This window comes from Pelodiscus sinensis, chromosome 15, assembly GCF_049634645.1.
Source record: "Pelodiscus sinensis isolate JC-2024 chromosome 15, ASM4963464v1, whole genome shotgun sequence".
NCBI lineage: Eukaryota > Metazoa > Chordata > Testudines > Trionychidae > Pelodiscus > Pelodiscus sinensis.
In genome coordinates, this window is record NC_134725.1 from 18,423,473 (window position 1) to 18,448,255 (window position 24,783).

General features: G+C 37.7%; 2 protein-coding genes across 10 annotated transcripts in view; one reads left to right on the top strand and one right to left on the bottom strand.

Annotated features, from left to right (window-relative positions):
* Positions 1-10,804, top strand: part of TBX1 (T-box transcription factor 1) — a 60,588-nt gene extending 49,784 nt beyond the window's left edge. Inside the window, exon 8 of the mRNA XM_075898303.1 lies at positions 10,129-10,804. Coding sequence (XP_075754418.1) covers positions 10,129-10,229 — 101 coding nt within the window. The 3' untranslated portion in view covers positions 10,230-10,804. The remainder of the gene's footprint in view (positions 1-10,128) is intronic.
* GNB1L (G protein subunit beta 1 like) overlaps positions 1-24,783 on the bottom strand; it is a 68,673-nt gene that overhangs the window by 9,775 nt on the left and 34,115 nt on the right. For 8 of the 9 annotated variants that reach the window (XM_075898305.1, XM_075898304.1, XM_075898306.1 and 5 more), the window contains 6 exons: positions 17,048-17,185; positions 16,664-16,789; positions 13,305-13,467; positions 11,070-11,144; positions 5,690-5,788; positions 1,061-1,276 (listed from right to left, as the gene is read on the bottom strand). In XM_075898305.1, coding sequence (XP_075754420.1) covers positions 1,061-1,276; positions 5,690-5,788; positions 11,070-11,144; positions 13,305-13,467; positions 16,664-16,789; positions 17,048-17,163 — 795 coding nt within the window. In that variant the 5' untranslated portion in view covers positions 17,164-17,185. The remainder of the gene's footprint in view (positions 1-1,060; positions 1,277-5,689; positions 5,789-11,069; positions 11,145-13,304; positions 13,468-16,663; positions 16,790-17,047; positions 17,186-24,783) is intronic. The other variant, XM_075898310.1, reaches the window with a different exon arrangement.

Here is a 24,783-nt window from a genome sequence, read left to right on the forward strand (position 1 = left end):
TGGTTTGGTTGTGACAGGATAATGGGATGTGCCTGGCATTTTATTGTTTCTAATAAAATGGAAAGGAAGGGGTCTGGCAGGAGGGAGAGTTATGACCACAGAGGGTAGCAAGAGGCCAAAGATGTGGATCAGGACAGCCTAACACCCTTGGGCCAGCAGGGGGCAGGAGTGGAGAAAGGGAGAGCTATCTACTGTATTTTTCTGCTTGTCTGTTTGTGTGTCAGTTTGGCTATGTGTTTGTTTGTTTCCCAGCCGGGGGAAATGTACCCCTCCCCTAGCTATGTCTGCTGCAGCTGCAGCAGCCATGGACAGGTCCCAAGCTGCTATGGTGAAAAAGGACTGGGGTTGTCCTCTCTCCCTAGGGCAGCCTGGATACCGAACCCTTCATTCCTAGCATCACCCCAGAACAATTATTTAAGTGAAGAAAAATAAAACTTATTTGAGTTAAGGACCCAACCAACACTGGATAAGTTTTCTAATATCTTGTTAAAGGAGCCATCCCCGGTAATCAGAGTGTTCTACTACCTATATTAATATTAACAACTTTTTTCATGTCTTATGACAGAATTTTCAAAAGTGTTTAAATCCCATTGATTTTCAATATTAGTTGGCACATAAATAATGTATTGTAGCCTTAATCTTTTGTTTGTAAGTTACATGTTTCTCTTTCCTAAGGTAAAGAGAAATCTCTTGGCACTCAAGCAAAATCCTTAGAAAAATAACCCTTTATTTCTATTGGAAATAATTTTATTAAGTGCTCTGACCACTGGATAATAATGTAATGAGAAAAGTATAAAAATAGTGACTTGTGGAATGCTAGGCCCATGTGCCAGTTGCCAAAAAATCAGCTTTGGTAAAACCCAAATAGTGAAAAAAAATCCCCACCTTTCTTCAACTATAGCCTAACTGCACAGACAGCCTTCTCCTGCATTCTAACCAGTCTGTGATTAATTAGTTAGAGATCTGCAACAACTCTTCTTCATGACTAAATATTTTTTTAGTCTATCAAACTGTTAGTGCAAAGCGGGATAAATGACACAGAGGAGCTGATGATCCTGACCTTTAAGTTCTGCTGCTCATCGAGGCTCCAGACACTAAGCATCTTCTCAGATGAGCCCGAAATGCCCTTCGTCTTTTCAGAGTCAAAGTCAAGACTCATGACTGGCTCTTGGTGGCATGCAAGTCGGCTTAACATTTTTCCCCCTGATAAATTCCACAGAATCACTGATCCATCCTCGTAGCCAGCCAGAAGAAAAGGACATGAACCAAAGTCAGGCTGTTCAGAAACATAACAAAAAGTTTTATAAGAGCAATTATTCTTCCCATTCTCCAGACAGCCTTTAGCGCAAGCACCAAACAAATAATGAACCCACTCCCCCAAAAAAACCAAACCAAACCAAAAAAAAACCCCTAACACTGAAATGAACAGTGAACAGAGAGAGCCCCAGAATGCTGCCACTAATGGCAACCTCTGGAATTCCATACATGTTTATTCAGAACAATGATTGTTACATCATTTTTTCAGTGTCCATCACTGTAGCATATAAATTGCTTTTCTTCCTGAAAGTCTAAACAATTTTCCTTTTTGCACTTGATTCAAACATTATGAATCTCAAAATGTCAGAATATCATAGCAAGATGGTTCATGGTCTAAGCCTGAGGGAGACCTTCAGTAAATAGTTTAGACATAGTAACCAAGACATAACCTGGCTATCACAACCCAATTCCTTTTGTTCTCTGAGGGTATGTCTAAACTACATGCTTATTTGGAAATAGTGTATGTTATTTCAAAACAAAAGAGTGCATATCTATACAGCAAGCCTGTTATTTTGAAGCAATTTCAAAATAACAGACTTTTTACTCCAACTTCTGTAACCCTCATTTCACAAGGAGTAAGGGAAGTTGAAGGAGGAGTGTTCTTCCTTTTACTTCCTGCTGTGCAGACAGTGCAAAAAGGCGAGTTAAGGTACTTCGACTTCAGTTATTGCAATTAACATAGCTAAAGTTGCATATCTTAACTTGAGATTGGCCCACAGTGTAGACATACCCAGAAAGTTATTTTAGAATATTAAAGATAGAATTCCGAAGTCATCAAAATGCATGTTCCATTTTCTCAAATAAGAGTGTTTTTATACCACTTTCTAGTCTCACATAATCTCTCTGATCATTTTTGTCCATTTATCCCACTAATTAGATTCCACTTCATCTTGCCGAGGTGAAAATGCCCACAACTGCTGAATGCAGATAACTTCTCTAAATTCATTGCCCTGTTTAAGATCCAACAGCTATTTGAAAACCTCTTTGTTAGTTATCAAGGAGTTAACAGAGGTCTGAGTCTCACTGTAACCAATTGAGCGATATTTTGATTAATTATGTCCCAGGCCAAAGGGCATGGCACCCTGGGCAGACACCTAATTTATTTAAGCCTCTGAAATAACTCAGAGAAGGGAATGTTACTGAATTACATGTCACACTTCAGGAAAATATTCATCATTGCACTAGCCAAAAGGCTAATGACCCTGTAAACGGTAACTGATCATGTGAGCTAGGATGCAAATCCCTAATGAAAAGCAACTGAAAAACAAGCATTTGTAAATGCTTTAATAGGAGATAACTACAGGAACAGGCCCAGGGTTTAGCACCATGCGTAGAGACATCTTTTCCAGTAATGTAGATACTAGTTTATTTTATTATTTTCAAACTCCTCTCTGTTGATCCTATGTACCTACTGTGTTTGGTGTTTGACTTTAAAATAATTATAGGACGTTCCCGGAGAATTAACTAGCACCTAGCATTCAGTGTCACTATATGGTCTCTCTTTCAAATCACCAGAGACTAACTAGCATGAAACAAATCTGGACTGGCCAAATCTTCACTGTCACTATTAATTTTCCAGACTACTCTCACACTAGTTATTAAAACATTCATTTCAGGAGTAGCTAAACTAACAAATAATGGGTGGTCCTGCTAATATGAGCTCTCTGCAATAGAGGAAAGAAAAGAAAGTAGCCTTTCATGAGTGCTTGCAGTTAGAGCCCTGATCCTTTCTTCATAGCCCCAAGATATATGGTCTTTCAAATTAAGGAAGTGCTCAGTGTGGGAAGGAATCCTGAAGTAAGTATTAGGGCTGGCAAAACCATAGCACTGGACTGAAAGTGGCCTGTAAAAACAGGAAAACAAAACAAAAACCCTCGCACCTGTCTTATAAAGGGGAATGTCCAGGCATGTGAGAACTCTCCCTAGCTGATCTTGACTTCAAATGAAGACTGAGATTCTGTGGATGCCTCATTCTTTAATAGACAGAGTCCTCTTTCTTCTGCAAAGGCCAGGCTGAAACCATCCATTGTGAGACACTTGCACAAGAAATGACTCTTCAAAAACAATTCTCTCCAAAATGTGGATTACTTTTGCTAGTCAATAAAGCAAGATATCTGTGGACCAACTTGTCAGGTTCTTTGTCTTTTTCATAATTTAATGGGCAAACTCGTACAGTTCCTCATCACCCTGCAGTTTGTGTGTGCTGAGCATTTTAGGAACATCCGGCCCTAAGTTTTTTGTTTTCTTAATGAATATAACTAGTGAACTGATTATAGCAAAAACTGGCCTCATTTAAAAATAAAGTTTTAGATGAAAAGGAGAATGTTTGTGCAGGCTCAGATAATACCAATTACAGAAAGTTTCATATTTGGACAAGCACACTTGCTTATGTATGTGTAAAATTATATGATTATTGAAATCAGTTGGATTTCTAGGTTTGATTTCCACAAAGCAGTAAATCACAACACCCTATTTGCTTCAGTAATGGACCCCATTAAAGAAAAATCTTCAGCTCTCATCTTCTGGTTTCAGGGGGAATTTTTTAAAAATAAGTTTTATTTTCTCTCTTAAGTAGAACGTTTTGTTTTTGTTGTATTGAAATAATTGTCAAGGAAGGAAAGAAAGGTGATCTGCTGTCAACTCAGCAGAAATAATTATTATAGTTTATATAAAGCAGTAACTCTGCACTTCCAGTTTCTACATGTATTACTCTTGTTCAATTCCTTTCCCAGGGAGTGCAAAAATAAATTTAAGGGAAGACATCCTCATTCTTGCCTACCACACCCAGTTAGTAATGGCAGGAAGATGTGAAGTGCATCAGACAATTACTATGTATCATTTGCATTTATTAATATGCTCCTTTATGAGGGGAAAATACTGGTCTTCCCCATGGATCAATATTTATGAATACAGATATAGTAATTTTTACTCTGCCCTCAACATAGTAAAATATGCTGACGCCTGCTTGACTGGTTAGGAGAAATCAATGTCTCTTGAACCACAAGTCTAACCTCAATTTTCTTCCACTCTACAGCTAAGTTTCTAACTGAAACTATTCCTAGTAGGAACTTTATTTCACTGATTCACAGAGTATTTTTGAACTCACTCACAGGCAGGAGAAAAGGATACATGGAATGGTGTTCATTTAGTATATGGTTTTAATGCAGAGGCTCACAATGAGGAAACCCACCAGGATGCTTCTAATGAAAGCACAAAACTGAAGGGAAAGTATTTTCACTATAGTAAACAATAATTATAATAAAAGTGTCTCCCATTCCACATCCTCCAATAGTTTTACATACATTAATTAATTAATTAATTAAACCTAGTAATTCATGAGTTGAAAACCTACCCTCCCTTTATCAAATGCTGATAATTTATTAGACCCTTACAAAACTTATTTTGCTTAATAAATATTCAGTACTACCATTTTAATTTATTTCTGATGTACATGAATCTTTAAGTTGCCATTGGTTAGATCTATGGGCTCATCCTGTTTTGTCTGAAGTTCATAGCAAAACTCCTTTATGATTTCAAGGGAAGCAGGAAAGCCCTAGCACATTAAGGCCACCCCATTCCTACAATTGCTTCATATAGTGTATCCTTCCATAGAAGTCAATGGGAATTTCGAATGTGTATCAGTGGCAGGATTCATTGAAAGCATTTGATAATTTGTAAATCATTTCCAATGATGTAGCACTAACAAACACAGAGAGGGAATGTGATCTAAGTGCTCAGAGTTGGGAACTATGAATCAGGATTTCTATTCCCAGCGCTACCCTACCACACTGTGAGACTTAGGGAAAATGACAAACTTACTTTTCCTCAGCTAGGGAAATTATACCTACCTCATGCTGTACAAATTACTATTACTTTTAAAAATAAGAATTTTATTTCCATTTTTCATCCCACATAAATACAAGGCTTAGATACTTTGTCCAGATACCATGTTTAGAATAAAAAAAAAGTCAATAACTTATTTTTTTAGTGGATAAGTGCAACCTATCATTAAAATTAATATCCATTTTAAACATCCCAAACACATCTCATTACCCTATTTTATAATGAGACCAGAAGAGAAGATTGGGTTCTGTATTTCTCTCATTTTCTTCTTAGCTGATGCAAATAAATTGCATCTATTTTTAAGGCTGCAAAGCCTCCAGTAAACATTTGCAAGTCTATTAAAGCTTGGATAACTCAGAAAATTACACTAAGGCTGTTCACACATACTACACTCTCCTGCTTCCTTTATAGTATAATTATTTAATTGTTTTACGATAAAACAAAATCTGAGTGAAGGATGATTCATGTGCTCCATATAAAATGAAGCACAGGGAAAATGTTTCACAATTAGTAGGCCTGATTACCTTACCTGCCATAGCTTCAGACACATAGGCATGCCCGGTTTGGCATCCACCTCTGGCTTCAAGGTACAGACTGATGTCTTGGTTGGCAGCTCCAAAATCTGAACCTGACATTAGGTAAGCAAGTTTATTTGGTCAGGCTCCAGGTCATAAAACTACTGTAAAAACATGACTCCTTTAAAGTGATTATGACTGGTGTAAGTTCTTTATTTTTTTAGAATGCTATCCAGTAGGAACTGGGAAGGAGACTTAAAATCTAAGCAGATCTAAGATGCTTTTGGAAGCTTGATAGCAGTAGAATCCATATCTAGATAGAAACATTGTTTTATAAAAGAATGAAACAAACAAAAAAGAAACAAAATCCTGTTGGGATATAACACATACTCCCCTTCCACTTTCTGCTATTTCCTCCTTATTTTGCAATCATCTCCAATACAATTGGACATTACCTGATTTTATTTTTAAAAATCTTACTTTTTCTCTCCGTCCCTTATTTTTGTTGTTAAACATGTCTGTTACATTCATTAGTGGATGTTTGTATTATCTCATCCTCATTCCTTATATTACGGCTACGTGATGGTCGCATTTGGAGGTACAGACTGATTTCACATATTTTTTTCTGGTTGAGTCTATACTAGCAAATAAATTCATATCCATAATTCTCCACTACTGCAAGCAGTAGTACTGAGAGCAGTCAGGCATTTTTTTATTACCATATAGCCTAACCTTATTTTGAATAGGGTAAAACATCACTTTGTTAAATACTTGTCACTTGTTTACACATCTATCATTGCTCATGCTGATGGTAGTGAATTAGGGGATATGACTTTTCTAATGTTCCAAGGTTATTAAGGGGCAAATCTTAGCTTTTCCTGCAGGGGTACAGAGGATTCTATTTGCAACAGAACAAGTGCAGTTGCACTGCAATCTGTGGGAAAGGCACTATTGTAAAATCTGAGGAGTCTACCTGTGCATTATGTCTTGGGATGCATACTGAAGCAACAGAACTGCCATTATACAGTATCGCCAGTTATTTCCCTTGTATAGAGGAGCACAAGTGCTGTGGAGGAAACCAAAGCCTTCCAGAATTGGAAGGGAAGACTATAGTGGCATAGCATGGTGCTGCTCTGAGTCTTAGAACAAGAGGATTCCTTCCTTCAACACCACTGCTCAGGCTGTGCACTGGAGACAGGATTTGGGACTATCTGACTCTTATATACTATTGTTGTGTATATTGTTTGGATTAATAACAGAGGATTTAAAATTTGAACACATCTGTAATTATTAAAAGATTTAAATCTGCCTTTAGAGGGCTATTTGAAGAAAACCTTATCAAAACACTCTTTTCAATTTATTTTACAATCAGTATTTCAAATCTAATTTATAACACACACACTAAAGCCTTAAACAGTTGTGAATTTAAGCAGAAGAAAATTAACAATCCTATTTCAATATATTTAATAATCTACAGAAGTAATGTTCTTCTTCTATGATATCATAAAAGTTGAAAGCAGCCAAATCACTTTTTTGGGTGAACTAAATGAACAAAAATACAAACACCCAAGAAATGCACAGAACAATGAAAAGCAGATCTCTGATTTATTGTTACCTTTGGAGACATTTACATCAAATCCTTGTGCCATAGTATTTACCACAGAAAGATAACTCAGTAAAGTTCTGCAAGTGACTGGATTAAATTTAATTAATCATCTCTTTATAAGAACTATTCTAGATCTCAAGCTAGATCCTACTGTCAGCCTAAGAGCTTTCACACTTAGGGGTGTATCCTCAGCAGTTTTATGCTCATAACTAGCACAGTTGAAAAAGATGGTGGCTTTAAAGAAATCTTTCTATCGTTCCTGATTCTGGGTTCAGCAGGCTCTGAAATAGACCCCACTAACTTCACAGAACCCTTTATGCTGCTCAGAATTATTCTGGCTGTGGCTTTTATAAGGATTGCGGTAATGGCCAAGGGATACGTACTTTGGCCCTACCCATAGCTTGCCTTCACCCATACCCTTTATATGGGAACAGTGAGAGGAGGAAATGGATGGTGTAAAGCAGGGGTTCCCAAATTTTTTGACACGGGGACCAGTAAATCCATTCACGAGCTTTTGGAGGACCAATAACATTCATTTGCATATTTGCATATTCATTAAGCAAATGATGAATATCCAAATAAGTTGTTTCTGGTCAACCCAAAGCCCCCAGTGTCAGCATTAGCAAAGCTTTTGATACAGTCACCCACAATATTCTTGCCAGCAAGTTAAGGGAATATGGATTGGACAAATGGACTGTAAGATGGATAGAAAGCTGGCTAGATCAGGGTTTCTCAAACTTTTTACTTTAGCTGGAACCTGGTTTTTTTTTCAGTACTGTTTTTTGCAGCCCAAAAATATAAACGCATATAAAAAAAGAATGAAAAATGAATAAATTTTCAGTGTTTCACCCAGCTGCATCCTCCGCCCAGCCTGGGCTTAGGGAACCCGGCGCCCCATGGGCACTCCAGGAGGCGGGAGCAGGAGCAGTTTGGTGGAAGGGTATCTGGATAGGAGGGAGGGTGCAAGAAAGGGTAGAGTTGCCAGGTGTCCCATTTTGTACCCAACAGTCCGGTATTGCAGGGTTTTGTCTGGGAAACAAATTGAGAAATTACCAAAGATATAAAATGTCTGGTATTTTCTAATTAGGTAAGTTTTATTATAATTAGGTGTATCAGTCCTTAGCTGTGAACTGCCTGGCTGGTAGATATGCTCACGCTGCCTGAGTGTATCTACCTGATAGGCAGTTTGCAACTACTCCAGGAAGAGAATGTGTGGGCGGGGCAAAATGGAATCCCCAGCAAGACTCACTCTTCTGCCAGGGTCTGTCCCGCTCCCCCACCTTTCTCCTCCCAATCTCCCCTGTCCAGCCCTGCTTCCGGCGGCCGGTTCCCGCCCCCCCCCCCCCCGCAATCTCCCCCAGTCAGCCCCGCTCCCACGACGACCCCCCCGACCAGCCCCACTTCTGGCAGCTGGTTCTCCCATCCTCCTCCTCCTGATCTCCCCCATCCAGCCCTCCCACCCCCCGTCCAGCCCTGGTTCCGCCACCTGCCCTCCCCGAGCTCCACTGGACAGCCCTGCTGCCCCCAATCCTGCTTCTGCCGCCCTCACAGATCTCTGCGGGACAGCACCGCTGCTCCCAGCCCTGCTTCCGCCAGCCTCCCGCCTTCCCCCATCTCTGCGGGACAGTCCTACTACCCTCAACCCTGCTTCCCAGTGTCTGGTTCTGCCCCCCACCCCACACACACACCTCCTCCCAGCCCGCCCCGCTCTGCTCCACTCCCGGCAGCCACGGTGAGGCCCTGTATTTTTTTCATAGTTTGGGAAATGCTGGTATAAAGCCAACGTAGCTATCTCTATATTGTCTGAGGATTCTCCAACAGCAGGGAGAATCCTTGACAGACTAGTGCAGCTTTCCAGCCCCTTTGTGCGTATGCATAACAGCTGGAGTAGGGGCTGAGGAATAAGCCCTGGGAATTTTCATTTCTGTACATGTCCTTTGGCATGACAATATGGGCAAAACTGCATATGTCAATTTGCACTGAAGTAATCAGATTCCTAGGTAACAATAATTTATTGCTAGAAACATTATTCATATTCACCCCCTAGCATGCACTCACAGACATTTAATTACATTTCATTTTATTTAAATAAGCACTTGCCTGGAATCTCTACTTCTGAATGAAAAAGGAATGCAAATGTTTGGTGTCTTCAAAGGTTATCAGTGTGGGACATTCTGGTATATTTTAGAGCCAAATTTTGCTTTCAGATACAAGTATACAACTCTAGTCCATGTGTATTGTGCAAATCCATCTGAGATACTTGCCATATATGAGTTTCTCTCTCCTTGGGGAACCATCAATCAAGCCAGAGACAGCTGTGGTCTCCTTTTATTTTCATATCTTTACTTCAAAGCCTGCCAGGACATCTTCCTCAGTTCTACAGGTTGTCAGCTGGTTTGCCGAAAGCCAGCTGCTCTCTAGCTTTGGGGAAGCTAGAATGTACTAAAAGAACATAGGGAAGATTTCTAAGTCCTATCAACAATGGAAAAGGAGACAATTTTCCAGATAACAGTGATGAGGAGCCATCTACAAGAACTGGATAACTATAGAGAGCACATTCAGTTTTGGCCAGCTAGGACTTCTGTTAACTGGATTAAGACTATAAATAAAAATTATTTTTTCTGGAGACTCCATTGCCATCACTGGTAACCATTGTGTAAAATGTGGCAATAACTGGAAAAGAAATAGCAGGAAGAATTGCACTTATATTTTGTTCCTGCATCAGAAAGTGCTTTGATTCATAGAGCAAAGGAAGCAAGAGACTGAAACTGCAGTGTTCAGAGAAAGAAGAGATGTCATTGTGTTAACTACATTGCTTTTTTAAAGTTTCCTTTACTTCCACCATAGCATGCTTCAGAAGAGAATTGAATTTCTCTCTAAAGACAAAGGGCGGCAAGAAGACTAGAAGAGCTGTCTGGAGAAGGCACCATCTGCCTTTGCTGGACTGACTGTTCCAGAGGAGTCTGCATAAATGGATATGGAGCGTCGGAAATAAATACTGATTCATATATTTTGACAACTGTAACTTAAAACTTCAAGTTTTGTGTTTATATTAGTTTTGCTTAATAGAAGAAAGATTTGACTTTGCCTGAGGTTAATACTGTTCCTGGGTGGCTAGAGACGGCCACAAAGAAACACACCCTTTTTCTTTTTCACATTAATAAAGCTTTTAACATGTTTCTGGCAAATTGGCAAGAGAAGTGCATGTAACTCATAATTTGTGATTTAAATGCAATCATGAACAAATAAATGCCTGTTGAGATCTTATTATTTATGGACTGAACCTGCTTTATGACAAAATTACTCTTTTTGGGCAAGAGCCAAGCATAAACACCTATTAAGTTTTATTTTAATCATAAACCATAAACATTCTCAGTCTGTCTCACACAGTCCTGCCTATTTGGAAGTAGTCTACATTATAGGAACTTGTATGAATTTTACAGGTCTAATATAAAGGCTCATACACACAGAGTGGAACTTTTTTTACCTTGAAGGACAGCAAATCATTATCAGTTTGCAGGGCCCATGAACACATATGGAAATAAGACACAGATGAATTGTAAGAAAGAGTAAACAACTTTCCTCTTTTTGGATTAGGTGATTTCTTCATTCTTCAGTAAGAGGCAAGAGAGAGAGAGAAAATATGCATGTATGTAAGAACCTTCACCTGTCCTAATAAGCAGAATATGTTTCTTTCAGATTTAAGATTAAGTTTTTGCTCTAACATGGCTGTAGTATTTTTTTTATTAAACAAATAAAAAGGGACAACCTTATAATGACCTACTTACAGGCCTAGGACTGGCTTCTGCAAGATGTTGAGCATTCTGGCCTGGATCCAGCAAAGCACTATAGTGTGTGCATTTCTTTAAAAGAATTAAAAGATGTCCATATTTTCTTGTTATCCAAACATCATTTATTAATTTCTACTTCATATATACATTCCTCAAAAGCCAAGAGATCAATTGTCCTTTGATGCCTGTGATGTTTAATAACAATTTTTTTATTATCTATCTATATCTATATATAATTACAAGTCATTTTCTCTGCATTTTCTTTTTTTATTTTAATGTCTCGTCTCGACGAGAATGTATTTTGATATTTATCTGTTCACTACTCTTGAATACAGAAATACAGATATCTGACTTTTGCATGCCAAATAAAATAAAATTAATAGATTTCTACAATATACAATTGATAAAATAGACACCAACTTATGGATACTTTAAAAAAGAGCTTGGGTGCTCACCAAAAATTAAACAAAACTGAGAGTACCAAAGTCCAGAACTAAGGGTGTTAAGGAGTGGGTATTTGGCTAATGGTGTAGTTTATACAATTTGTATTAACTACACAATTAGTTGATAAGGAGAGGTGCTTTTCAGAGTTGCAGAAGGGGTAGCTCCAGGAGCCGGAACTGCTGCAGCTCTGCCTTTTAAATGCTGTTAAGAGTAGGGGCGGCCCGTGACTACAGACTGACTTGGCCGTCGCCTAGGGCTCCGCCTTCAACAAGGTGCCCGATGATGCTGTCACGGGGCTCCCGATGGCGATGTCACTCCATTGACGGCTGTGCAGGTGGGGGCGCCAATCGCGCATTCCGCCTGGGGCACCAGCTGCTGCAGCCCGCCTCGGGTCACTCCTGAGTAAGAGCTGCTGGATCTTACTACATTTAAAAGGCAGAGTAGCAGTCTGCTGCTGGGACTGCTCAGTTCGGCTCACGCCGTCGACGGAGTTATGTAGATTAGGTTTCTAGACATAGGAAATGAAGCGGCGATTTAAATAATCGCCGCTTCATTTATATCAAAATGGCTGCTGCGCTGTACTGATCAGCTGTCTGGCAGCACAGCACGGTAGTCTGGACGCTCCGCGGTCCACGAGGCATAACGGGGCAGTCAACAAGGGCTTCCCAGACTACCGCACTATGCCGCCAAACAGCTGATCAGCACAGCGCTGCAGCCATTTTGATTTAAATGAAGTGGCGATTACTTAAATCACCGCTTCATTTCCCTATGTTTAGAAACCTAATCTACATGGCTCCGTCGATGGAGCCATGTTGTCTAGACATACCCACCGGGTCCAGCAGCCCTTGTTGGCAGTGGCCTGGGCTGACACTGGCAGCAATCCCAATCTGTGCCTAAGCCCGCCGTGGGCACGCATTGCTGCCTCTAACTGACGCAGCAGGGGCGGGGGGAAGGGTAGGTAGGCCTCTGATACAGAAGCATCAAGTGGTGGAAGCGAGTAGTCAAACACTTATTGAGCTTAGGCTTATCGAGTGGTCAAGTATTCAATTACTTGCTCATATCCCTGTCCAGAACAAGTGCATTAGGGGCAGTGGTGTCATCTACCAGGGTAAACTATTGCACAACATCCTCAAACCCCATAAAGGAGGAGTTCAGCTTCTACATCCATTCAGACCTTGGTCTACCTTTTGAAACTACAAAGAAGTCTCACAAATAATGGCAGTTGTGGTAATTAGTTTGAAAGATGGATGTGTGTGCAGTAGGAACTAGTTGAGACCATCAAATTATGGAATACAAACAAAACATTCATCATCTGCTGGTAACCTTCGACTATTTTCAACTTGGTTTTAGTAAAACCATTAACGTAGGGTAGAAGACTATTTATCGCATTACCACTCACCTCAGCCATTATAATGTTACTTTAAAATTTTAGATGAAAGAATGGTACCTCAATTTCATCATTAAAGTAAGCCAGCAGATCACTAGTTCCCCCTTATTCAGATAGCCATACTAACAGAAGGCTTTTAAAACTCCTGCATTTATAGGATCATCAGCTACAAATATTTAAATGTCAGATAAAACCAGGATAGAAACTTTGTTATTAGAATATGATTTGTGGTTCAATCATATCCTTGGCAGGTCCAATTAGTCACCACAAAGGACTCGTTGTATCTCTTCTCTAACAGATTAGTCTGAAAAGGAGAAATCTCATCCATGTCAGATAATTTAAGAAACAAGCACACTAAATGTTTCCCCCTTCCAAGCAACAGAAAGGAACAGATTTCCTACCTCATCTAGGTCTTTTCCTGGCACGGCCAATAGCCAACATTGCTGTGCTACCTTCAGCAGAGAACATTTGCAAAATCCCACATTTTCAGTGAAAATAGAATCTGTCACTGTGTTCCTTCCTTCTGCCAAATCCCAGAGGCAGATCTTTTGGTTACGACCCTGGCTTTTACAATAGAAAATAAATACACTCTATGTGATCATTTATAAAATGAGTGTTTTTGCAATAACAACAATATATAAGTTATAATAATTTACACATAATTACAAAGGTCAGAATCACAAACATAAAAACATCACAAACATAAAACATAGCTGATATAGCAGTTTCTTGCAGAAATGAAAGCAAAACTTTCTATGTGTGTAACCAAATGAACTAGGCAAATGACTACAAACCATGTAAAAGAAGGGTAAAACAACCCCCCACCACTAGATAAGGCACTCTAGACAAAAGTAATACATGCAAAGAGATAAATATTATGTCAAAAGATTCTAGCAATATTTTATCTCCACAGAGAGTTAACAGAAGAAGAGCAAACCAGTAAAATGATGAGTAATAAGGGTTAATAAATTGGCTGAAATTTCCCATGATATGTTGGGCCAAAAGATGAGGCTGCATCCTGGTAATGCTGATGGAAAGGATGCACAAGAGTCACACCTCCTACTGCCATGGGTGGGGTCTTTGTGCTGTCTCACATACTCAGACAGAGAAAGTTACAATTGAGGGGAAGGAATTAAAAATTCCATAGTTATTTGACTCCAGTTGCCCCATTACACTGTTGTTGCATAGAAGATATGGTTGTTACTCCACGCCATAAGCTAAAACAGTACAATAGCTTGTCTCTAGATAGAGGTGATGGATTTCACCTCCCTTACCTTTTGCACTCCATGGCTGTGTCTACATTGGCATCCCTTTCCGGAAAAGGGATGCTAATGAGACACTTCGGAATTGCAAATCCGCGGGGGATTTAAATATCCCCCGCGGCATTTGCATTTACATGGCTGCCGCTTTTTTCCGGCTCGGGGTTTTTGCCGGAGAAAAGCGCCAGTGTAGACGTGATTCTCCGGAAAATAAGCCCTTTTCTGGAAGAACCCTTATTCCTACTTGAAAGTTAAGAAACAAGCACACTAAATGTTTCCCCCTTCCAAGCAACTTGAAAGTAGGAATAAGGGATCTTCCGGAAAAGGGCTTATTTTCCGGAGAATCACGTCTACACTGGCGCTTTTCTCCGGCAAAAACCCCGAGCCGGAAAAAAGCGGCAGCCATGTAAATGCAAATGCCATGGGGGATATTTAAATCTCCCGCGGATTTGCTATTCCGAAGTGTCTCATTAGCATCCCTTTTCCGGAAAGGGATGCCAATGTAGACACAGCCCATAGGTATAGAACATTAATATTCAAAGCTTTATGCAGATAAAACAGATTTAACCCTAGGAAGTGGACTGAGACCATTCTCATTTAACACAGGTCTCCAAACCAGCATCAGATGGTAATAACTATTAGTCTCCAGTGGTGTGGAGTAGTTTGAAAATATTCTCTTATCAATATACTGAAACCTGCTCTTCACCAGAAATCAAATCATTACATTGTTTTTAAAGTTTGAACATACATAGTCAATTCAGGGACAAATTATAAGCAACTGCAGGTGCATACCCAATATTTGTTGTCAACAAGCCTGAAGCAATGAATTAGTGAAATGCACTCTGTAAATATTCAAGTATATGTCCTCAAGTTATGATTTGAGATAAGGAGCTCCTCCAAGCCTTTCTTCCATATATTAAATTGTACAAATTCAAGTATTTTTTATTCTTATTAACAGTTATCTCACTTGACAGAAGTATTAAACAAAAACAGAGTTATGTACAGTACCACCCCGATTTTATGACCTTCACTCTTATGAACCATTTTTCTGCTGCTGAGCTGACCTTTCTGCCATAAAATGTGACATCAATCCTTCAGATAATGTATACGTGACTGTACAGATCTGAAAAGACAGATTTAGCAGCAAAAAAAGATGCTATTTTCTCTCCAAAAAAAATCAGGCATACTATATGTATTTGTTAAAGTACATTATCACTGAACAATTAATAAATTAAGTTATGTGTTCTACCTTCTATAATTTTGAAATGTTCAGTTTTATGAACTTGGATTTTATGAATTTCTCAATCCCAGTTAGTTCATAAAAAAGGAACTGTATTGAATACATGAATTGTAGACTATGGAACTTTACATTTCAAGACTATCAGGAGACGAGGAAAATGGTTTCTTCTGGTTAAATTTTAGATGCAGAAATATAAGTAAAAATAGAGGTAACTATAGCCCTAGAATTATAATAGATACTTAAAGCATCCTGATACTGTAAATACAGAGAAGAAAATAGATGAAGGAGAAAACTAGATAATTAGATGAACAATGTTCAATATAACATTTCTTCAGGAGCTTACCTGAATTTAACCAGACAAAAAATATAAATGCTAATGAGCAGTAGAGAGCTTTACAAGAGATGTCTTTTCCTGATAAACATGTCAGAACACCTCAAAAATCACACAGATGTTTTGGCACTTGCTGCAGAGAAGATGGATCACCTGTGTATTCCAAGGTACACAGCCACCTCTTAAACATCCCTCCTTGCAAGAAATGTAACATATTTTACAATGGATTGTGAATATGTAACCTTGCATTCTTATTAAAATTTGGTGGATACTAATTTGTCATTCCTGCTTTCCTACCACATCCCTCAATCCTTTATTTTTTCTCTCTTGAGCTCACTTACCATCTTTGTCTTTATAATTTATTACTTTATAACTTGACTATCTCTACACTAGCACTTTTTTTTTGTTGGTATAACTTAGGTCATGCAGGGGGTTGAAAAAAACCAGCAGCAGATGATCACTTCCATTGGCATTAAATGGCTACACAAGCAATCTGATAGTGGCATAGTCCTCTAGTGTAAATATGGCCTTATTCTATATTTCTCTTTTTCTTTTTAAATACCAAGTGGAATATTTGTCAATTTATACCCAAATTTACTTTCTTCACATGAAAATATTAGGTTACCTATATTTCATTATTATACTAATAGACACCACAAATACTGAATTGTGATGCTGTAGTTACAAGAAGTAGTATTTACTTTGAAAAAAATCACGAACATTATTTAAGGTGTTCTCAATTTTGTGTGTGTGTGTGCGGCTTTAAGTTTATCCCTTTATTGTAAATAGTGTCTCACTTTTGTTTTGGATATTTAGAGACAAGACTTACAGTGACTTCAGAAATTAGTGACACTTTCTTATCAACTAAGTGTAGCAACAAGTTTAATACAAACACGACAATTTCTTGCCCGTTTTGACTACTTCACTGACCTGAGGAGCCTGTCTTTGCCATAGATTGCTTTCACGCAGTACACAGATTTTCCTTCATGGCCATCTAGAATTGTGTCCACCCTGCGTGTCTTCAGGTTCCAGATATGGATCAGCCCATTGGAAGACCTGATAGAGGGAACAGATGACATTTTCTGTGACAATCATGTAAAATTGGGTATGAAATTTTGCTGTTCTTCCTCCTTCTTGGACTCTGAAGTATTATGTATGTACGAAGACTTCATTCAATGCCCCTACCCCTTACTGGAAATACGTTTTGTTGTTTTTCCTAGCTATAATATGTGCTCTTTTAAAAAAAAAAGTTTGAAGGAAGCTTATCTCTGCAACAACTTCTGGTAGGAAATTTACTGGAAGGCCTCTACTCACCCAGAGAAGAGAATGGGGTAGTTGGGTTCTTGGCCTCCACAGTAAAAATGTAGAGTATTGACTTCAGCACTAGTACCCCGTAGAACAAACTGTGGATCTGGAGGTGGAAGAGCCATACCAGCAATAAACTAGACACACCTTTCCAAGAAAAGAAAGAAAAGAAAAGCACAAGACTTTCTTAATCACAGTGTTAAGAAGCATATATTACGAATAACAGAACTGCAAATGTTCTGAGCTTTAAATGTTTGCCTCAAAAGTCTACACTTTTCCCTGACATAAAATGTGATGTTGAAGCCATTTGCCAATGTTCCCTCATAGATGCTTGATCTATACATGTATCAGATCTGCTTCTCATTTCTATCCATCCATTCTAAATTGTGAGAAGTGCTGAGTTTACTACATGGATATGCACTCACTATATATTAGAATATACAAATGTGTTAAGCTATTCAACATGTTGCAAACTAGACTCGTAACTTGTGAAAAATACAAAACACAAGGAATTGGAAACACAAATTCGATGGAGCACGCACATTTACCATTCCAGTTAGGTCCTTCGCAATTCTTTTCCCTTTCCTAACAAAATAATCCCTTCACTGTGTTCTCTGGCATTGGTATACATATCCACTCAGAAGGATTTCAGGTAAGATTAGAGCGATAATCATGTTTACCGCAGTTTCATCACTCCCAAGTGCTCCAACTTTTGGTTCCAGGCATGATTATATAAAAAACCAAAACAAAACAAAAAATCAAAGCAGCACTTCTTTTTAACTTTACTACCATTATGCTGAATGCTGCATTCAGAAGGTCTGTATTCTTCACAAGATCAGGAAACGGATATAAATGTTTTTGCCTATAGGTCATTCATTCAAATATGGCTCAGCACCAGTAAAAATCAAGAATTACCATTTGATGTCTGGGCTGGAAGACTATAAGGCTGCAATTCAACAGCACTCTTAAGCATGTGCATAAAACTTTAAGCACACGAATAATCCTGTTGAACTTGACAGAGCTAGTCATATGATCGATCCAGTTAGGCATGTTCTTAAATGCATGGGTGGATCCAGTCTTAGCAAAACACATTCACAGCACAAAAATGCCCATCAAAATGAATGCCTTTGTAGACAATTTCTGCAAAGACAACAAAGACTGGATAGCAATGAAAACTAAACAATATTTCAACTTGCTAGAGAAGATCCTCCAGAACAATGCTGAGGTATAGCTATTAAATTAAGGACACAGTAGTGAACATTATAAGCAATTTTTACAAATAATCCTTTCTGTGTGGAATTAATGGCCATGCTCCATATGCTAACTTTCTATCTCTTAATGTGAACACAGGCAATAAAGTAAGAAATGTGTAGACTGAAAGAGGACACTGTCATCGGGAATGTCAATCATCATGACTCTTTCAAAAAGCTGTTTACTCATGGGTTCCACCAGCCCAACGACTCATTTTATAAGTTAAAGTCAACAGGTTTTTTTATGCCAACTGAGTCATAAAGGAGGCATCACAGAAAAGTAAAACTAAGTATTACATGGAAGATTAAAACATTTCAGTTATTAAGTAAACACTCATGATGCTTTCCTGTATGATTTGAACTCTTCCTTTAATAAACTGATGTGCTGAATACTGCACCTCAGTTGAGATGAGAGAAATTTAATTCTTCCTTTTTAGTTATATAACAGTAATCACCATGGTATCTAGAATTCTAAATTAAACAAATATTTTAGGTATAGTAATGGAATACGCTTTTACAATCTAACATACCTTTCTTCCTCAATAGTATTGTAAAGTAAGTTCCAAAAATAATGAGCTCAGTGTGTAACTTCCATGTTTTAAGGCACTGATTCACCTATTTTATGATGTGTGATGAGCCAGACTCATGACAAGTCTAGAATAAATTTTCAGATGATTACATGCTTGTGCAAGGTGTTACCCATGATGAGAGTCAACCCATTCAACTCTTTCTGTAATGTACATCATGCTGATTATGAGGCTGTCCATTACTTTGTCACTGAAGGTCACTTGATCAGAGATCCATAACTATATCCAAAACTATTCTAATAACCCTCAAAGTGACAATTTGTCTTTCGAATCATCTGCACATTTAATATAGCTAACACAGATTATGTTTTAGGGAGGTGTCCCTTTTATGAGGGAATAATTCCAAAGTATAGTTCTGAGACAGGGAGGGATACAAAAATGGAACTGAGTCAGCCTAGAGGCTATCTGGAATTATGAGGCAGGATTTAATAGTATTTTTTTAAATGATCAGCACAAAGGTTTTGCTGACAGACTAGAAGTGTGTGCATGGAAGTGAAGAGGATTTTAGCTGGCATGAAACAGATGCTCCTTTGCATTTCTTTACAAAGACAATAATATAGAAAAATCCTCAGACTGGGGGATATAGGAAAAATATTAGTAAACATAGTTCATTTAGTTATGGATTCAAAGTAAATTTTCCGTCTTTGGAAATGGGATTTTGCTAGTTATATATATTACTTTGGAATTCTGGATTTAATAGCATATGGCTTTTATTAATAGCTCCAGATTTTGTTTTGCTAGGGGATGAGGTTATTTTCTATTATTAATTGCTATTACTAAACTATCAGAGTTCTGCACAGCAAGACAGACAGCAGTGCTTGATGAGATGAGGCAGCATCACTATTTTAAGTTTTCTACTGATCTGTGACCTAGTTGTGACAGAGCAGTTTGAGCAACAATCAGGGAACTCCTACATTCTAACACCAACTCTTGTTTATTCCCTCTGCAAATTTTGTCAAGTCACTTAAGGAGATTTTCAAAGATATGTAAGTACCTGAAGATACAGACAGCTGTCCAGTGAGATTTTTCAAAAGCATTTAAGTGCCTGCCTTCAACATTTTCAAAAACCCCTAAATGATTTAGGAACCTAAGTTCCCCTTTCAAAAGTGACTAATGCTGGTATCAGACCAGAGTCAGGACCCACAGCTCTAAGCAGCAAAGTGAGACTCAGAGAAGGAAATTCATAAAATATGCTTTCAAAAAAAATTCTCTGTCCTAGACTATAAGCTTGACCCAGAGGCACCCAGATATAGTGATCACTGGCTTCCAAAAACAGTACTCTGGAGGACATGAATTAAGTTTTGCTCATAACATTATTTGTTTGTAAGAGGACACCAGCCTGGAGAGATGCACACCACCTTGCTGTAATTTGGTCTTGTTATTTAAATAGACATTAATCCTTTTTTTTCCCCTAGCCTTTCCTGCGCTGGTAACACTCTCCTCCTTCAGGGACCAAACTGTGCCCCAGAAGTTCTTTTGACAGGGTACAATACAAACCCTAGACATATTATGATGATTACTCTTGATCCACCACCAATTGCATGCTGACTGGAAAAATCCAGGTGTCCAGATTGATATTCCAGTTAGCAAATTACTGTGCATGTCACACAGGGCTCTGCTATGCAAAACATGTTTCTACTGATATTGGAAATTGTTTAGTCTTCTCAAAAATATAAAGTTACTTAATTTTAGAGAACAAACTACCAGTAACAATAACTATAAAAAGTTTACCTTGCTTAGCATGTAATTAAGGGAACTTTGAGTTTCTCTGCAGTTAGAAATGAATTATTCCAGCATTTCATAAAAACGAAAACAGTTGATCTTTCAATTAATAATTGTTATTTAAAATGAAATTGTCAGAAAGATTATCTTACAAAAATCTCACAGAGAATTAAAAACATTAACAGATTCCCACAGAAAATATTCCAGATGAATTCGACAACTCTCCTGTTCCCATCATACACTGATGCAAAAACAAACTGCTAGTAAACTATCATTCAAGCAACGTACCAATCCCAGAGTTTAATCTGAGATACAGGTTGCTTGAGCAAAGATTTAAAAAGGCTTCCTATTCTGAAGTCATTCACAGAGTAGCAAAAAACCGGTGCTACCCAGAGATTTTTTTTAGGCATGCCAGAGATAAATCTCTCTTAGCACGTCTGGCAACTGACTAGGGACTTTAACTAGCAGGTGTTCAGATAGAATTATTACTGCAAAATATCCAACACATCCAGGTGTGCTCATCATCAAATATATGAAATCCCTTTTATTTCTGGAAATTCCTAGCCTACCAGGTGCCAGCCTTGCGAAGAAGAATAAGATTAAAGAATTAGTAAAAAATATGAATAACCTTTTTTCCTTCCCTGTTCTCATGTATGAAAGCCCTCTCCAGACTGCCCTTCTGTCTTTTCCATTTGGTTCAAAGGGTAACTTTGGTCCTTTCATAAGGATCTTTAAGGCATGTCTTCCACATCTTATATTTAACTAACCAGATATGACTATATAGCATATGCATTCAATAATAATATTCCATATGTAATTTCAAACAAAATTGGTGGAAAGGGCAATTATATTAAGTTAATAGCACCTAATAATCAACTTATATTACCCACAAGTCCATTTTCCATTTTAAAATATGGAGGTAGCCCTTGTAGTATTAGATTTCTAAAGAGCTCACTGAGCCAATCTTGTCCATATTTTCTGTCTATAAATCATAAAAAATGAGCTCTCATGAAATATCTTCCTCTGCCCCCAGCAGTACCTATAGTAGATGGATGCATTTAAAAATTGTGGGCCTCCCCCAATCTTAAGCAACCAGGCTGGATCAACAGAGACTCAACAGCCAACTGATGGACCTTCTGCTAAATTTACTCTTCTTGAAATGCCAAAACACAATGAAACTAGCCCATACTTCAGACAACAGTAGTTTAAGCAAATGCTATATGGCATTTCTAGAAGGTTAAGGATCAAAGTCCACAATTACAAAGTACCCACTTTATCCAAACAAAACTAAAATACAGATGGTTTAGCTGCTTCCAGATACATCTGAAGAAAGCAACTGAACTGCTTATTTCAGAGTATTTGAACTCAAAGAGTGCTGGCAGTTTATTGCATACTAAGAAAATGTGCTCTAAAAGCAGGTTAAATAGTTGGCAACACACATATGCTCACTAGCCTTTTGTGGTAATTTTTCAGCTCATTGCTTTTGAGTTTGACACTGCAAATCCTATAATCTTTACATTTAAACATAGAATTAGGGAAGAATATTTCAATGGGAGAAGTAGATGAGTAAATGGATGTTCAGTTTGTGCTCCATAATAAGCTAAAAATGTAACCTGACTTTTTTTTTTAAATGAAGCAATCTGGAATTCAAATCCAGATTTAGACTACAGGGAACAAGAGCTTGACATTCTCATCCTGGATTCCATTTATACACATTGCACCTTCACCATAAAATTTGATATAACTGCCAAGCTCTCCTCAAGTAAAACACAAGAGAGAACCTGCACTGCATACTGAGGCAAGAACTGGGGTGCACTGGTAGATCTCCGGGTTAGAGGGAAGCTTGCCTGCATGTGACAAGTGGCTTGCTTTAGACATGTGAGCACTACATTAACTTCTGAAAAATATGCTCAGAAAACATGAATATGAAAACTACGCTTTTTACTTTATAGGTCTGTTTGATATAATTTTTGCTATACTACTAATAAAATAGTAATAATAATTCTACATATTGTATTTTAGTGTTTGTGTTTAAAAAGCTAATTAAGTATATATAATGGGGTTTAAATAGAATGATCTGACACATGAAACACACAAGATTCATTTCTTTTAGCAATGTGTAGATTCTGTGTTTTACATTAACAATAGCCAATTACTTTGTATACTTATTCTTTACCTACATTTATCCTCAGATATCAGGGTAAAAGTAGGAATTAATTATACAAAAACATTAAAGCTTAAAAGATGCGTGTTAAAAACAAAGCTAAACTAAAATCATTGCAAAGGACTGGAACTGTGAATTGAAATATGAACAAAAATAACATAACCAAGAGATTTCCATACTGACATAACTTTGTTGCTTTTGAAACTTTAAATATGAAGACATAACAATGTCAAACAGGACTTATATATTAATTAGCTGATATTGTTAACCTGTTGCCACACATCCTATGTTATAATTTACTAAATGCGTGGATTTTTACAGGTTGGGAAGTAAGTGCTGCAAGAACTTTTATTTTAGCTGGTCACAAAATAATTGTTAATAGCCAGTAATAACTGACTGATCAGAAGAATACAAAAAAACAAAACAAAAACTGTAAATCTGATCTTGAGAGCTGTAAAGCAGCTCCCTCTGCCATTGAAATCAACAGGAGGTTAGGACTCTACTTTCTTCAGGATCTGCCCTACAGTTAGCTGTTTTTCTGCTCCCATGCAAGGAACAATGGACGTTTCCACATTTTCATTGTATAATCCAACAAAGGGAAAGGAGCAAAATGATTTTTATCAGCCCCTGGCTGCAAATATATGACAAGAAATCCAATAAAAGCAGGGGAAAATACGGCTACTAATAACAATATAATATGATTTTTTTCGGTCATTTCCAGTCATATATTGACTAGATACAGTTTTAGCATAATTTCTCATCTAACTCACAGAGTCCAAAATACAATCCCTTATGTCTTTAAATAATCAAGCTTGTAAAGAAAATGCATCTAAATTTCAAAATACAACTCATAAATATCTCCTATCTATGCAGGTATCTTGAAGATCATTTCCAAATACTTTACAATTAAAGAAATTCACTATAATTATTTTCCATATGAAAACACAGATTCAGCATGGGAACAAAACTAAGAACACTGAGTTAGCATATGGATCTCATTGCCCCTATATATTTTAGTCCCTGAAACAAAAAGCTATTAATCAATATGTAAAAGCCATAAATTAACATAAACATTAATCATTCTAATACTCCTAGCGTGTCAGAATGATAATTTTTTTTCAGTCTTTCATTCTGACATGCTCGCCTTTAGCTATCAGCTGGCTGACCTTTCTGAACACATTTAAACATTTTAGGCATTGCAAATCTCTCTGAAGTAAACATTTTTGAGAAAGCCAAATATGATGGCTATACTTATGCCACTGTGCTTGTTTTTAATATGTCAAGCTAAAATACAGCATGAAAACACAGCTGAAACTGATGAAATTTTAGTGTTTCATAAACAGGTTCATTGTCCAGATTAAGGAAAAAGAAACCCATCTGTTTTGCTTTATGAAGCCATTAATTGCTCAGTAAAGTGCAATGATAAAACTACAGAAAGCCTTGTTTTTGGAGAAAGAAATCTGACACAAAGTACACAGTAGTTCAACTCCAAAACAGACTCTCCATATGGCTAAGGCAAAAAGATATAGGACCTTTAATGCCAAAGCTCCTTGAAAAATTAAAGAATGTGAAAATGCACAAAATATTTAAAAAAGGCTTCACATAACTGTCTCTGTATAACACAACATTCAGGCTTAAAGCTGAATTCAAGTTTGCACACTTGATAAATCATTGCAATCTAGCAGAAAATTGATAAGCCAAGGACCATCAAAAGGTTGTTTTGAGTAGCCTTTCAGTTCAGCCATGCACAGCAATCTGTCAGCAACACAGATCTTTCTACCCAACCTCCTTAATTAGGGGGTGCTGCCTACTTCAGCATCAGGCATGAATCTCTTGCTTCCAACAGCAATAACTAGCTAATATTGTCCTGGTTTAATTAAACATCTTCCAGACATTTCCTGAAATATTCTTGTTTAGTAACAAACTATTAAAAAAAAGCTGACAGAAGAAATATATCAGGTTCTTACTGCCACTGAGTTAATTAGGCCAAACATACGTGTCTGCAATTAACGATTCAGTACT